General features: G+C 40.5%; 3 protein-coding genes across 4 annotated transcripts; all 3 read right to left on the reverse strand.

The window, feature by feature from the left end:
- Positions 1–774: 774 nt before the first annotated feature.
- On the reverse strand, positions 775–2,206 carry LOC137953716 (dof zinc finger protein DOF2.4-like). Its single transcript, XM_068801196.1, has one exon. The coding sequence runs from the start codon at positions 1,985–1,987 to the stop codon at positions 1,031–1,033; it is 957 nt and encodes a 318-aa protein (XP_068657297.1). The 5' UTR covers positions 1,988–2,206; the 3' UTR covers positions 775–1,030.
- A 4,178-nt stretch (positions 2,207–6,384) lies between these two features.
- Positions 6,385–15,452, reverse strand: LOC137953278 (probable N-acetyl-gamma-glutamyl-phosphate reductase, chloroplastic). 2 transcript variants are annotated; one of them, XM_068800601.1, is made up of 13 exons: positions 15,269–15,452; positions 12,978–13,148; positions 12,709–12,816; positions 12,424–12,510; positions 12,190–12,240; positions 11,999–12,070; positions 11,675–11,794; positions 11,444–11,504; positions 11,263–11,343; positions 11,093–11,172; positions 10,881–10,970; positions 10,219–10,347; positions 6,385–6,695 (listed from the first exon to the last, which is right to left on the reverse strand). In XM_068800601.1, exons 1-13 carry the CDS (start codon positions 15,353–15,355, stop codon positions 6,669–6,671), a joined length of 1,164 nt encoding a protein of 387 aa, XP_068656702.1. In that variant the 5' UTR covers positions 15,356–15,452; the 3' UTR covers positions 6,385–6,668. The 2 variants fall into 2 exon arrangements, with proteins under 2 accessions (XP_068656702.1, XP_068656701.1); XM_068800600.1 differs by lacking the exon at positions 6,385–6,695 and adding an exon at positions 9,754–10,121 and having other exon boundaries at positions 15,269–15,450.
- On the reverse strand, positions 7,828–9,662 carry LOC137953460 (uncharacterized). The gene is made up of 3 exons (XM_068800875.1): positions 8,946–9,662; positions 8,505–8,825; positions 7,828–8,334 (listed from the first exon to the last, which is right to left on the reverse strand). The coding sequence occupies exons 2-3, from the start codon at positions 8,718–8,720 to the stop codon at positions 7,984–7,986; spliced, it is 567 nt and encodes a 188-aa protein (XP_068656976.1). The 5' UTR covers positions 8,721–8,825; positions 8,946–9,662; the 3' UTR covers positions 7,828–7,983.
- Positions 15,453–15,718: the final 266 nt, after the last annotated feature.

Genomic DNA, 15,718 nt, shown 5'->3' on the forward strand with positions numbered 1-15,718 from the left:
AATTTCTCCCACTAAGTTCTCCGTAATCTTCTGGGTGTTTTCCTTATTTTCCTTCAACGAAACTCCATGAGACGCTCTCTGGAAAACTAAATCACGACTCAACATGCATTACTGCAGCCATTGCAAGAATTATTCGAAACAGCTCCTCTTATCTGCAAGAAGACGCAGCGTGGAAACGTACAGACCCATACAGAATTCCATGTTTGTTGGTTTTCTCTGGAAGTGCAGCTGCAGGTTTGGTCATTGGGAACCGAGCTGTTTCGACATGTTTATTTCTCGATGGCGAACTGGCGGGTAATAGAAAATGGTTCAGAACCGATCAAAGGGAATATGTCTGCAAGTTTCAAGGGAAGCATGCATGCAACGAATCGCCATCCTCTCGCTATAAAGGCTGCACTCTCGGACGCTTCTTCCATACTGCAAGAATCGAATCAAATTTCTGTTTTTGGCAAACCTCCCCAATGTTTGCTTTTCACCCTTCACTCCCGTCTTTCTTACAAACGTTTTCATGAAAGAATTGATCTGCAATTTTCATCCCTCTACCACCACCATTATCGCCCTTCTTTTCTCTATTAGATAGAAAGAAAGCATAGAACCTCCCTCCTCGGAGGACTCAGGCCGGATCTCTTTCTGTGTTTTATAGTAATGCTTCCGAAAGCTACCTAAAAAAAGCAAGAACAGCAAAAGAAGAAGAAGAAGAAGAAGAAGAAGAAGAAGAGGTGGAAGAAATGAAGAAGGCGACAAACAAAGAGGCCAAAAAACCAGAGAAATGGCTTTTCTTCAGTCTCTGAAATCGTGAAAATGATAAATTATTCGAAAAGGAAGAAGAGTTGGTAGCTCGTTTCGCATGATTGAATTTCTCGAGAATTTGTACCTAGATACATTCTCATCGTAAAACTAAACATACATCGAAGCACACTTAGAACACCACCAAAAAGAAACCGCACAATAACACTACAATCCTATTCATATATCATGACACAAGACAGCAAAAAACTAAGCAGGAGATGACAGTTTAACCAGAAGGATCTCAAGGAAATGCACCGTTCGCGGTAGATAGATCAGACCATGAAAATGGAGAGCTCCAATAGCCCAATTCCCCCGTGGTGATTGGAGCAGTTTCCATGATGGAAGAAGTAGAAGAAGAGACTGCATTGCTGAAAGTTGCTGGGGAATTATCAGTATAGTAATTAGTAGACGGTCTAAGCCTTTGGTAAAGCTCTTGGATTCCACTGTTTGGAGCTTCACCCACTACCAGGCTGTGTTGCAAGTTGTGCTGCTGCAACTGCTGCTGCTGCTGCTGCTGATTGCTCCTCCAGAATGAGCTGCACAGACCGATGGGAACCTGAGGCACCTGAGACATGGGATCCAGGCTCAAGGCTCGCGCATTTAATCCGAGCGTCGCAACTGCCGAGTCTGAAGCCAAGTGCGATCCCATCAACCCCACATCTTCCTTGATCGCGCCGGAATTAAGGATATGGTTAGGGGTAGGGTTTTGGGCAGCTCTGAACAAGGCCAACAACTGTGAATTATGCGGAGCGGGCCATAAGATGGGGCTGGAGGGGAGCTCGTGATCGAAAACACCTCCCAAACCCGTCTTCCCAACGTCGGAAGGTGCAGGCCTCGTCTTCCCAGCGCTGGATTTGGCAGTGGGAGTCGAGACCGTCGAACTCTTGTTCTTCCGGCACCCGCCTCCGATAGGAACGTTGCGCAGCGCCCCGCCTTTAGTCCAATACCGCCGACAGGTCTTGCAGAAATGGCGAGGCTGGGTGAGATTGTAGTTGTTGTAGTAGCAGAACTTCGTGTTGGAAGAATCACACCTCGGGCACCTCAGGTTCTGTTGCTCCGAAGAAGACGTGGACGAGGAAGAAGTGGACGAGGAAGACCCTTCAACAACTCCCCCCGTCATGGAGATTTTCCTCTCCTGTCCTCCTCCGCCGCCGCTTCCGACTCCAACCCCTCCACCTCCCAACAGCTCCTGAATCATCTTCCCTACTTCTCCGTATCTAGACAACGATCCAAAACAACAAAAGTGAAAAAAGAGTGAACAGACAAAGGGAGAAAACGGCAAGCTGAGAAGAAGAAGATTTCGCAAACGTGAGTGAGATACGAGGGTCGGATAGAACTGGGAACAAGAAGATTTTCGTCTCTTTGTTTTTTTGTTTAGGGTGATGATGTAAGTGTAGAATTTCGTTGGTGAAAAAGAACCAAGAGGAGGAAGAAAGAGGCAGAAGCTTTAATATAGATGGAAGAAAACCACTCATCTGCCCTCCCAAAGCGGTTTTTAAATGTCGAAAGTGGTACGAAGGGAAAAGTATTCATAAATAGAATCAGAACGAATATCGGTATCGGCCCTTTAAATCCGATACAGAAGACTATGAATGGGGGGCGTTTTGGTCATTATGGACGAGTATAATAATTTTTTTGTCTTCCAAGTGGGGGAAGAAATTTTTTTTTATTTTTATTTTTTGTTCAAAGACAATGATTACGAGTTCATTCAAGTGGAAGACTTCTTCACGTGTAAAGCCGATGCCGTCGTGTACCAAAATCCACTCCCCGAAACTTATGCCTTGAATTCATTCTATTTCTCTCGTCAGGATCGTGCGAATTCCGACAATCATGAATCGAGAGCGAGGAACTTCAAACAGTGTTTAAAAGTTTTAATCGGGATTAATCAAGCCCATTCAAATGCTTACTGCTTTGATTACCAGAATTTACCAAACACTCGAGGAGCCCATAATTTCTCCTACAATGATGATGTTCTCTCTGACTTTCACTTCGGGATGTGGGAAGAATTCCTCCTTCTGGTTGGATCTTTGAAACTCTAGACTCAATGGGTCGCTCTTTTTGTTTTTGTTTTTTACGGTTTTCGTTTCTTTTCTGCAAAAACGGAAGAGCAGCTTCGCCTCTCATGGAAGCTTATATTATCTTTCAATCGATTCTCCACAGGAATGATTCATCCATTACTAACAGTAAACAAATGAATACGTGTTAATATTAACACAAACGAATGCGAGAAGGCGAAGGCCGCGAAGAAGAAGAAGATGATGATGATGATGATTAATTCTTTCTTTTATTTACTTTCTTTCTGATACGTTTTTCGAGCTTGGAGGGAGAGACGGAGAAAGATAAGGGGAGTAGGGGAGAAGGGAGAGGAAAGGTCAGGCAGTGCCACGTAGAGAGGAGACCGAAGGTTCCCTTTTGGTGAACCGCGCGTGCCTTCCGGAACGCGAGGTGGGGGGTCCGGGCAAGAGCCGGCACGAGCAGCGGCTTTTGTGCAGCGTGTGGCCACCGGAAAACGACATAAGAGACTTGGAGTTGGACCGGACCGGCCGCGGTCGCCGTAAAAAAGAGGGCATCGGCTACCCCCATTCCTCCTCGAACGCCGGGCAACTGGTCAGTCACTGCCAGCCGCTTTTTCTCTTTTTCTCTCCCCTGCCAAAGATTCCCTTCCCTCCGCTTCTCTCTCTAACCACCGCTATCGCCACCGCCACGGCCACCGCCGCCACCATCGACGGCCCTCGTTACAAATCTACGTAAGAACGAGCGACGAATTCAGAATTTTCAAATCCGTTTCGTCTCTCTCCTTGACATGACATGACATGACATGCTTGCATGGATGTGATGGAGATGCCCCCATCTTCCCAGGTGGGTTAGCCTCCTGTCCCCGCCTTATCCGGCAACACAGCCTTTCTAGGGTTTCCCTCCAGTCCCATGTACGTTTCAAGAACCCATCATCATCATCCCTTCTTTTTCCTGCTCAGGCGGGTGAAGACTGAAGACTGACGAGAGAAGATAGAAAACCAGCTGATCGGTCTTTTTTAGGGTGTTATTTATTCATTTTCGTTCTTCCTTGGAATCTCAATCTCCAACAACATCCATTTCTCTCTCCTTCTTGACCTTATTATGTTCCGGTCACAGTGTAGGCGGATGGGGCCCAAAGTGCCAACACCTAAAACGAAGTGGTTGTCACTGTCATGCAGAACCAGAAACTTCTCGACCTTTCAAACACAAATTTGGTCAGTAGGTGTGGAAGGAAACTGACCCTTTTTAGGGTTTTGGCCCTTGGGGTCTTTTTATCTGTTTGTTTCTGCGGTCTTGATTCAACCAGATGAATTAGTCATCAGAAAAAAAAAAAAAAAGGACGGACGAGAATTGGGGGTTGTTGCAACTCCTTGTCGTCTCAACTGGGTCCTCTTTGTATTTGTATATAAACTTAGATATGGGTGGGAGGAGGAAGGAGAGTTTCTGGGTTGGTACCTCTGATGGGAACTCAAATGGAGGTAGGGATCGCCTGGCAAAAGCTGGAACGGACAAGATCCCCTGTTGGGACAACCACAGATCATGTCTCCGGCCATGTGGAGGAATTCCCATTGGACTTGTAAACAAGCGGCGGGTGATCGAAGGACGATGTGCTGACAGATGCCCATTCTTCGTCTCCTTTTTCCCACTTTTTTAATAGCCCCAAGACGAAGAACAAAGATATTGGGGTGGATGATCTCCACTCTCCACTCTCCGCTACTCTACAGGGATTCTCCTTTGCTGCTGCTAACTGTCTGGTTTTAAACTTTAACGACGGCACAAGTATTAAAAAATTTGTGTAAATCTTGAGTTTGTGGGATCTCTTTAACAGTCGCCCAGTTTCCATGTGAAGATCCCATTCCTATGCGATCAACATAGAGGTACCTGAACTGCAATTCATGGGAAATCTGCTAAGTCATCATGCCCAACATACGGCTTTCTCGTTATCCACGAGCTCGTCTCATCGACCAATGATATTTAGCACCATAACGAAACAAATAAACTTTTCATGGATTTAAAAAAACAAAACAAAAGGAACATCACATCTCTCTGTAGCACAGATTCGTCGTCTCCGAATTAAGAGAAACAAACAAACAAACAAAAGATTTCAACCAGTTTAATTACTCTCGCCAACAATTTTCAAAAGGGTGAAAATATAGTTAAAAAAAAAACAGGTTTGAATAGACGAAATCGTTAATGTTGAGGCGAAGACTGAAAGAAAAAAAAAGGTCAAAAGAGCGGCTAGGGCCTCTGTTGTCAGGCTGGAGCATCTGCCGACACCTATTTATCAGCACAAAGATCGACGTATACTCCCACCTCTCTACATATTTTCCAGCCTCCATGGATGATCACTACACCCTCTTATATTTATAATACTTCGATTTGATCGCTTTGTTTATGCCCATCTAGGGTGGACACGGATTAACAACTCAAATCCGATCCCCGACTCCAAAATCAGAACAAAAAAACCAAAACCATAATCGTCAAACCCCACTTTCATCTCATCACTATCCTGGGTCTCCAACTCGTCCCCGAAACCCCCTTAAACCCGACCCATCCTCATAAAATTAAACAATCCTTGGTGATGTGCCTAGTGCTAAACTGCTGAGTGATGACTCTCCCCCACCAAGGAGCCATTGTCAAAACGTAGAAGGAAAAAAAGTATGACAAAGGAGAGGAGGCATAAGGGAAGTAGGAATAGCCCCTAACCCATCCTATTCACAATGTGACATGAGCAAATCTGAGGTGAGATTTATGAGAAGAATCAGGTGAGTCCTTTGTAGGTGTAATTCTACGTCATCAACACTAAAAAAATGAAAAAAAAAAATAAAAAAATCCCCCAGTGGGTCGTTGGTGAGTCCAAGGAATAATAAAAGGGGTCCTACCATTTCCATTAAACGACAAGGAGAGAAGAGTTTATAGAAAATAAAAAAAATGTCACAGTCATATCTCCTCCCCACGCCCCCACGCTTTCTGCTGCTTTCTATGATTAGGGCTAAATTCCAAGCGTGTGAGATGCTCCCTCCCATCATCCCCACAAGAGGGTAGAGATGAGTGCTAATCATATTATGTTCTAGACTAAAGCATCATTCGTTTGATCCATTAAAAAGCCTCTCTAATTGTGTCTTGGCTCCCAAAAAATCACCTTTAGAGCTCTTATGTATGTGCCTTTTGTTTTTATTAGGACTAAGAAAAAAAAAAAAAAAAAAAGAGTAAAATGATCTTGGTTTTTGTCATATTTGATCCTTTTGGATCAAACAAAGACAATATATATAGCTCTTTAAAATGTGATTGAGAGGAGGGATTATGTGGCCGAATTTGATCTCATACTGTGCATGGTTTATTGCGGTTCATGAATTCATGGAGGAGGAGGCACTGTGATCATTATTGGAGCGGCTTGAGCTTAACAACTGGCCTGTCTCTTTCTTCTCTTTTGGGATAAGAAACTGATAATGGTGCTTCATGTCCATGGTTTTGACCAGCAAAAGAAACAATAACAATATTCTCCACTCACTCCACTCACCCAAAGGCGTTTCCACGTTACGTAATATGTAAGTTTGATATGTCTCCCTTTTGATAGATGACATGCATTATCTCACATTTTCAAATAATATAAAGCCGTTACTGCTGGCTTTTACAATTCAAAATAATACCATGTTACAACTGCCATATACTAATGTTTCATTTACAACATTCTTATTCATTCATAGAATTACAACAACATTTCCACAAGGACTTCTTTCTCTTGATTTTACGGAAGAATTCCTCCTCTCAACAACTCATGCCAACAAGAAAAACACGAGGAGGGGCCACTTCTATCCACTCTTGACATCAGAAGACAATGGTCTCCATCTCCCCAATGCAAATTAAGCAAGGCAATGCTTATTGCTTCCCTGAGGCAAAATTAACTTGATAAATGAGGAAACTACTACTTCAAAATGATTATGATTGCATATCCACTGAAAAGTGAATTTCAGATCCCCCGTTTCTCTTTTTTTCAGTGACCTTCTCATAATTTTCTTATGGCCTTCAGGCATGAAGGTAGAAAGCTGAGAATCAAAACAAGGGTGGCGTGCAAATGCATTTGAAGTTCAAAGCATGATCGCAATGGACTTTACAAAGTTCAATCTGGATTTACAAGAGTACAACAAGAATTTTCACAAATATGCTCCATGAGAAACAGAGACAGTTGCATATAGTTGATAAATGCAGATAGTTGACACAAACATCTCTTGTCATGTGAATACAATTAACTACAAAATAAAACTCTCATTTGCGTAGTTTCTCCTTTTGTTTTGTTGGAAAGTCAATCAGCTCATACAATAACAGTTGAGTCTAACAGAAGAAACGCAAAAAAACACTATTTCCTTTTCTGTTATTCTGGTATTCCTCAAATTTCCAATCACTTGTGTCGATATGGTAAGACAGACGATGCCATTGTCTCCGATAAATTTGTATAATGGCTGTAAACTAAAGATATTCCAATAGAAAACATGTTCTGATACCATCCGAGTAAACATAACCAAAGCATGCTTCTGGCAAGGATTTATTCTAAAAGAAAACAGCAGAATAGTGCATGAAAGAACTCTAATTTGAATGTTTATCAGACCTAGAAGAAAGGAGGTGGAAATTATGGCTGGAAAATTAACTTGCTTTATCATTCCAAGAGGAAGTTTAAAAACATCAACCATCTACTTCGACTTGATTCATAATGAGCTACTCTTGTAATATTCACAGAGAGTTTCGAATTGGGGCAGTAAAGGATACAAGAAATAAACAGAGGTTTGACAAAGCAGATCATTTTGATCAAATGAATTGGAATATGACAAAATAGAAGTAGGACTTTAGATAGAGGTTTTCGGAAGGCACTCATTTCAATTCCATGAAACACAATTTACTATTGTCTGGCAAGCAGACATTTAGCAGACTCGGAAAAGAGTTCCAAATCTCTATACTAACCCTTTCAACCATATCTAAGCATTAGCAGATCTCTTCCTTGACTTCAGATAGGTAACCTGAACAAACTCTTCAGGACATATATAATAAAGGAATGAACTCTTTTCTGTGCTTATTTATGTTCCAGTTACATGAGGGAATGATCTGAGTTCATAAAGATGTAAAATAAAAAGTACTACCTTCTCTAGTCATCTTTCAAGACAATATCAACACTACTTCTTGGACTCATAATCCTTTATAAATGTTCCCAAGTCCAACTTTGAACTCTTTTGAGCTCTCTATTCCACAAAAAAGGTAAACCATATTCCCCAATAGTTCACCATTACCAAAATGAGGAACAAAAATGCGAGGCCAATATGGATGATATGGACCTGGCAGTTTGAGCAGTGCAAAGAAAACAGCCATCAAGAGCAAATACCAAGGGAAACCTCCAACCAGGTACACAGACCACTTCCAATAAATACAGGAGTTCACTCGGTTAACATGTAATGGCACTGGATTTTCCAACCCCCGTGTCCATGTTAATTTCATCATACATGAAGCAGGCAAATGGGGTACACACCTGATGCCAGAATATTATATCCATGATCCCCATGTGATGAAGGGACGAGAATTGGAAAAGAACCATGTAAATCAATAGGAGAAAAGCTCAAAGAGTTCAAATCAAGGATTAGGATGGATGTATAACCTCTGTCATCATATCAACTTTGAGGTAAAGCTTCAACACATAAATGTTAAGTAGGAACTGAAAGATTTTCTTCTTCACCTTGAGATCTGGAACCACATTTAAATCTGTGTTGTTTAAGATCCCAGCAACTAGGCATAAGAATCAGTTTTCGTTCATGAGCACGGCAAGAGAGCTCACTCAGTGAGGAAAGTGCTAGCAGTGGTACACATAAGTACTCGATAGCTAAAGAAATAAGTTCCAAGATAATCTCTACAAAATGCCCAAATGCTCCCATGGAAAGATCTTAACAGGCTAGAGCAAACAATGCCAGAGGCTTCTTATGGTTTCCATTGATCGCCACAAGTTGACCAGAATGAATTTGTGGGGATGGTGAGAGCCCCTGTAAGCAAAAGAAACACCACATTTTTTCCTAAAGAATTCAAAAATGAACCAAAAGAGCACTAGAAAAGAAAAGGAATGCAAGAACGAGGAACAGAGAAAATATAGGAAAAGCCCTTACTTTAAAACTTCTAAGAAATAGTAGACATTGTGTTTGCAGCACTGGTAATCCCTCCAGAGAAAATGCACCTTCTACCCAACAAGATATTTTAACCGGTCCTCCATGACTGCAGCTGGCCGAAGGATAAGAATTTATTGTGGAACTGCCATGAGACCCGGCCCAATTATTAGTTTAGTGGGCCATAGTGGGTCACACTAGGCCTTTCCAACAGGCCCATTTAGAGTTTTTTATTACTTCAATTAAAGAAGACCACTTTGAGTTACTGGTATACATTACTCCCATTCAAACAACATATAAGGTCATCAATTCAGCTGCCTCGTTGAGCACAGAGACACCGTGAAATTCTGGCATGACATATGGATAGGTAGGACTGCTCTCAGACCCCAATTCCCTGATCTTTTCGGTAATGGAAGCCCCTTCTCCTGGAACCTGGAACCTGGTAATGGTGCGAAGGACAAGTGGGAGTAGGTGGCTGAGTTATCATTTCCAAAGCCTTCCTCCCCATAATAATGGACTACATGGGAGCCGCTCGTTTATGATCTGCAAATTTTCAAAGAGAAGTTGCATGTTCACCTCATTGCTGAGGGATATTCGCTGGTAGTAATTAACCAGTAGAGCAAGAAGTTTCCTCCTTGGTGTCTTTGAAGTCTTTCTCATGAGGCTCTTGACTCTGCTGATTTTGTTTTTTCTTAGGTTCATATCATAAGATCAGCAGATTACATTGCCAACTCCCTTGTTAGAGAGGAAGTTTCCCTCCAATCCCTCATTTTTAAGGAGCCCCCTTTCCTATTCTGCATAGACGCTTGCCTTCAGAATAAAATGATATATCTTGTCATATCCTTCAAGTTTTCCTAAAGACAAAATTCAACCAGCAGCATGCTCTGGATAAAATACAACTACACCAGCATCCCTGATACACTGATACAAAAAGACTCACAGGGCCTAGGTTTTATTTGTCTTTTGTGGTGTAACAGACCTTATAATTTATTTCAGTAATCTACTTATGTAACGGCTGGAAACAGAAATGATCTTCAGCTCAAAATCACTCTGGGACCAAAATGAAGAACATTAGGGAAACAAAGGTTGGTAAAGCAACCCTGTGCTTTCTGGAAAACCCATCATCAAATTAATGTTCTGAAGCGCTTGACCAGAAGCTCCTTTCACAAGATTATCGATCTGCACCATTATGAGTTTGTGCTTGTCACACACAGAAGATGGTAAATTAGATGAATAAAGTTGATGAAAATATAAGAGTACCATTTTGTTCACTTACGACAGATATAATGATTGCTCTTCCAGGAATTCTATCAGGATAAACATTCATGAAACAGTAATTGGATCCTCGGACATTTCGAGTGTGGGGTACAACTCCTTTCTCCAACAAAATAACAAATTCTTCATCCTGATTCACAGAAATTTTTTGTCAAATAAAAACAAAAGAAACAGAGGGCAATGAAATATAAGACTGGAGCGCCACAGTGAAGGATGCACATAAGCAAATAAAGACGGGACTCAGTCACATGAGTCAAGCGGTGGGAGTAGCCATTTTTCGAGTGTTGGAGAAGACTCTACTGGGCATACCATTTCTCACACTAAAACAAGATGTGTTCACTCTCAAATGTCAAAAACAGAATAGAGAAATTAAAAAGCAAGTGACAAGTTTGATCTTTATGACCCTTTTGACTTCTCCTAACTTGATTTTCTTTAATCTTCTTTAGAAACAAATGTAGGATCCTTTGTTACAAACAGGATCATATTAGAAAGTATGAAATGAAACCGGTTTAAGACCATTGCCAACATGAGTAAAAAGGATATTCGTAAGAAACAACAGAGCAAGTCCTAGTTAAAGATGTAGGAGGGCTTTACTACATCATGAACGTTTACAGTTTCATGCTTAAGGAGCACAGAAAAGCTCCTGACCAGGATATTTATTACCTCGTAACAAGTTCTTAATTGTTGGTAAAGATCCTCAACTGTCACCCCAGGAGTCATTTCTACATAAATTGTTGATTGCATGCCACGACTCTGCAAAGCAGAAAATACATAACCTGAGTTAGTCCACATAAGACTCCAAGATTGTTATTGTGAAGTGGCAAAAAAATTACATCTCAAATGACTGTGAAGGAAGAAAGGATTATATTCCTTACCATTGGCATCAGATGAGGAGTGAAACTGACCATTACTTTAGCATGTGATGCATCAGTGAGACCTTGCTCAATTTCGGGTACTGAACAATTGAATGAACATTGTCAGTATCTTCAAGAATGTTTGATGAAATAAAAGTTGAAGAAGTTAAGAACTAGATGCAACACAATACCATGACGATGTCTTGTAACTCCATAAGAATGTATTCCTTCGGCTACTTCAGTGTAAAGATTTGCTTCTTTGGCTCCACGTCCTGAAATTTTTCATAAGGTTAAAAACTGCCCAAAATGATCGGACCATCATGCATATTCCAGAATTTGATGACAATGAGCATGAAACAGCTCCAATCTAACCTGCTCCACTGACACCAGATTTAGAATCAATGATAATATTTCTCAGTTCTATGAGTCGAGCCTGCATGCAAAGTTTGTAGGTGGTAAGTACCAAACAGCTGCTATGAAATATACTGTCCTCCAGATTGAAATAGTTTTAACAGTTCACGTCATCCAATCATAATGAGAAGGTTTCAAAAGCTATACTCATATAATAGCTTAAATAACTAAAGAAAAGTAGTACATCCAAACCTTAATCAAGGGAATGAGAGGCAATTGAATGGATGTAGGATAGCAACCTGGATTTGCAACGAGCCTAGCACTGCGGATTTCTTCTCGTGAGATCTCCGTCAAACCATATACAGCTTCTTTCTAAATCCACAGCCATCACCATTATCAAGCAGCATAAAACCCGAATGACTTTGGCAACAAAAGATTCTGGGTAATTACAACTCTGGAATATAGCCACAAATTTTACATCCCAAGCCCCAATCCCAAAAAAAATTGAAATAAAAATAAAAAGAGGCAGGAAACAATTGATATTTCCTCAAGGTATTCACAATAGCAATAGCTGACCTGCAAATCCGGTGCCCTATGAGGCTGACCATACCATTCTTCATATTCTACAATATCACGAAGGCGAAAGTCCTACATAAAAAACAGATGTTCTCACTTTGTATACATACAGGAAATATTCTCAAAAGCTTTTGAACTTAAAATAATCAAAACAACATCATTTAGTACTAAAAGGTGAACCCAAAGCATACTGCAGAGAGATCGACTATCTTCAGTCTTGTTGGAAGGCCTTTGATGATTTCCTGGAGAAGGAGGACAAACCAACCAGATTCAGTTCATTGAACTAGTTTGTGACTTGTTCAGGGAGTAGTGTTTCAGTAATTTCAATACAATAATGAATAAAGGGGTAAATAGAATAAAACATGAGGAGAACAGTTTCTCTTGCACATATAGAACTGTCAACAATAGATCAACAGAAATTTTGCCTGTGTTGTTCCATGGGGCAAGCAACAAAATACAGCATCTACATTTGAAAAGTCTGCATCTTTAATAGCAACCATTTTGGGCAAGTCCTGCAAACCAACAGTATTTAAGCCACCACATTTCTGTAAAGTAGTTCACAGTATATGAATTCCACAGAAGATTAACAGAGTAACTTCGCTCTTGCTGATAATCAAGCTCTAACACTTCAGATTTCCAGAACAAAGAAAATAGTAGATGATACACAAGGAAGAGCAGACATAAAAACCAATCAACATAAAAGGCCAAACCTGTGTGATCAAGTGAGGGAACACTGATCCAATTGATTGGCCAGCTTTCCTGTCAGCTGTCATCAGCGTAATCTCAAAGTTTGGGTGATTGGCCAACAATCGCACAATCTGAAAAATACACATCATCAGATGACACAAGTATTACAAAAAACAAAAAAATCTAAATCAGCTTCCCACCGATCAACACAGCATGTTTTCATACTCTGACAAGTTCAATGACATGTTGATGTTAACTTTATAATAAACAGGTAAAATCGAGAAAAAAATACCTCAGAGCCAGTGTAACCACTTGCTCCAAGCACACCGATTCGAATAGTTTTCTCTGATTTCTCTGTCTTTGCCTTTGGAAACTGTAAATTTTGTGGAGATGCAGCAATGCAGAACCTAAATCGTGCCATGCTTTCATTTCCTCTGTTAGGCTTCCCAATTCTTGCACCATTCTAACATTTGGAAAAAGTATTCACACAGTTTAACAGAGTAATGTAGCACGGAATGTTGAAAACATTCAAACAAGAAATTGGGAATCAAATGCTGAAAGCCGAAGCGTCTCATTTTGCAAATGGAGAGATACCTTCAACTAAATACTCTGGATTTCAGATAACAGAGAATTGGGGCATGGGTTACATGTAAGAACGGGATATGATTTTGATCATAACAGAGCAGGTTAGTCTGTGATGTCAGAGCTAGAAGCAAGGAGGAGTCAAATGAATCCAGCCATCGACCTGAATTCGCTGTATGAAAAGCTTATTCTTAGTTCTAATCTTCTCAGAAATCTTCAAATAGGGCGTAAGGGGCACAATAGAGAAACGGAGGCTGCCCTTGCAGATCATTTACAGCAAGTGGGTTGGAATACAACATACTAGCAGTAGATCTAGAGGAAGAGGGCTTTTTATGAGGCGGCCATTTCAACTCCATGAAACACAATAAGTTGCTATCATCTAGCAAAACAAACATATAGCAGACACAGAAGAGAAATTTTCATACTCATCCGTTCAAAAATATCTACGCAATACCAGATCTATTCCTTGGCTCCAGATAGCTAACCCTAATAAGTTCTTCAAAACACAGATAACAAAGGAATAAACTCTTTTCTAGGCCTATTTCTGCTCTAGTTACATGAGTGAATGGTCTAAATTCATATAGATGGAAAACAAAAAATACAACTTTCCCTAATCATCTTCCAAGACAATATCAACGCTACATTCCAGACTCGTTATCTACATACATTCCCAAGTCAAACTTAGAACTCTCTCAAGGTCTTCAATACAACAAAAAGGTAAATCAGTGTCCTTCCCAATCCACCATTAGCAAAGTGAGGAAATAAAATGCAGACTCATATACAGATAGTATTAGCCTGGCAGATTGAGCAGTTTGACAGTGCCATCAAGACCAAATGCCAGGGGAAACCTCCTAACTGGTACACAGACCACGTCAAATAAATAAAGGAGTTCACTGAGTTAACATGTGGTGGCATCAGATTTATCGTCCCCAATGTCCACATCATTTTCAGCATACGTCTAGCAGGCATATGGAGTATACACTTGATCTCAACTCAAAAAGTCCCTTGATGCCAGAATAATTTATTCATGATTCACCATATGAGTTGCAAAAGATGAAGTGAAGACCAATGGAAAAACACTATGCAAATCAGTAGGAAAAAAGCTCAACAAGTTCAATGAGCTCAAATCATGGACCAGAATGGATGTATACCTTATACCATCACATTATCTCTGAGATAGAGCTTCAACACACTAAAGTTAAGTAGGAGCTAAAGGATTTTCTTCTTCACCTTGAGACCTGGGGCCACATCTAAAGCTGTGTCATTTAAAAACCTAGCTACAACAAGCTCGCTGGGTGGGGGGATAGGTTAAGAATCACTTTCCATTCATGTTACACCCTATGCCATTACATTTACTTTGAGGTAAAGATTCAAAATACTAATGTTAAATATGAGCTACAAGAGTCTTCTTCACCTTGAGATCTAGGGCCACATCTAAAGCTACGCCATTTAAAAACCCAGCAATAGCAAGCCCGCAGAGTAGATCAGTAATTCCGATCATAAGCACAGTAAAACAATTGTAAAGTTTAAGTATTTGACAGCGGAAGAAATAAGCTCAAAGATAATTACTAGAAAATACCCAGATGCTATATCCCAGGGAAAGCTCTTAGCAGGCCGGGGCAAACTCTGCCAAAGGATTCTTAAGATTACTTTGTTTTGTACCTTTCACAAAGTAATCAAGCCCAACTAACTTTTAGAAAGATCTTAGCAATTGATAGGACATGAAAAAATCAGTGAAAAAAAGAGCAGAACAAAGTCATTTGTTAAGAAACTCAAGGTAGTTATTGACACAATCCGCAAGACCATCAATTGAGATAACAATAATAGATTCCATGGCAAGCTCAAAAGTGGATGCAGCATACCTCCTCCCCAGCTCAAAAAAACACAAATAAAATGAGACCAAATAAAACGATTTTCCTTAAGAACTCAAAAAAAAACTCCAAGAGCATTAGACAAAAATGCAGGAGCTTGGAACAGAGCAAATATAGGAAAACCCCTTACGTTGAAACATCGAAGAAAATGGAAAGTTTCTTTTTGAGCTATGGCCTTCGAAGGGAGAAGCGGCAGAGCAGGAGAAATCGAAGACATTTTTCCGCAACAGTAGTAAGCACCCTCGAGAGAAAATGCTCCACTACCCAAGGACACCTTCGAATAAGTCCACGATAAGCAACTGTTCGAACTTTAGGGGGATGGAGCTCCGCTATGTGCACTTGTAACGTCACATGTAAACTTATTACTGTGACAAACTACACAAAATAAAATAAAACCCCTCTCAGTTCTCTCCTCCCTTCCAAAAAACACTCGTAACCATTTATAAAGAATCAAGCCTAGTAATAGCCAAAGAGAAAAAACGCTTTGTAACAGTATCTCATAGTGTCTCTTTTAAGCTCTTAATCAATTAAGCATAACAATATTCTCTCTCTTCTCTTCCTTTTTGTCAATGGAATCTTA

This window comes from Aristolochia californica, unplaced genomic scaffold (assembly GCF_029961685.1).
Source record: "Aristolochia californica isolate CCGP_79_NKW_82.1479 unplaced genomic scaffold, dmAriCali1.0.hap1 SCAF_16, whole genome shotgun sequence".
NCBI lineage: Eukaryota > Viridiplantae > Streptophyta > Magnoliopsida > Piperales > Aristolochiaceae > Aristolochia > Aristolochia californica.

Excerpts from the sequence above, each read along its gene's own strand:
- LOC137953716 (XM_068801196.1), bottom strand. The coding sequence starts at position 1,987 with ATGATTCAGGAGCTGTTGGGAGGTGGAGGGGTTGGAGTCGGAAGCGGC.
- LOC137953460 (XM_068800875.1), bottom strand. The coding sequence starts at position 8,720 with ATGGGAGCATTTGGGCATTTTGTAGAGATTATCTTGGAACTTATTTCT. Across the intron at positions 8,335-8,504 it reads GTGAAGAAGAAAATCTTTCA|TATTCTGGCATCAGGTGTGT; the intron begins GTTCCTACTTAA and ends TCATGGATATAA.
- LOC137953278 (XM_068800600.1), bottom strand. The coding sequence starts at position 15,355 with ATGTCTTCGATTTCTCCTGCTCTGCCGCTTCTCCCTTCGAAGGCCATA. Across the intron at positions 12,817-12,977 it reads GTGGTTACACTGGCTCTGAG|ATTGTGCGATTGTTGGCCAA; the intron begins GTATTTTTTTCT and ends TGTATTTTTCAG. Across the intron at positions 11,505-11,674 it reads CTCTCATTCCCTTGATTAAG|GCTCGACTCATAGAACTGAG; the intron begins GTTTGGATGTAC and ends CTTTGCATGCAG.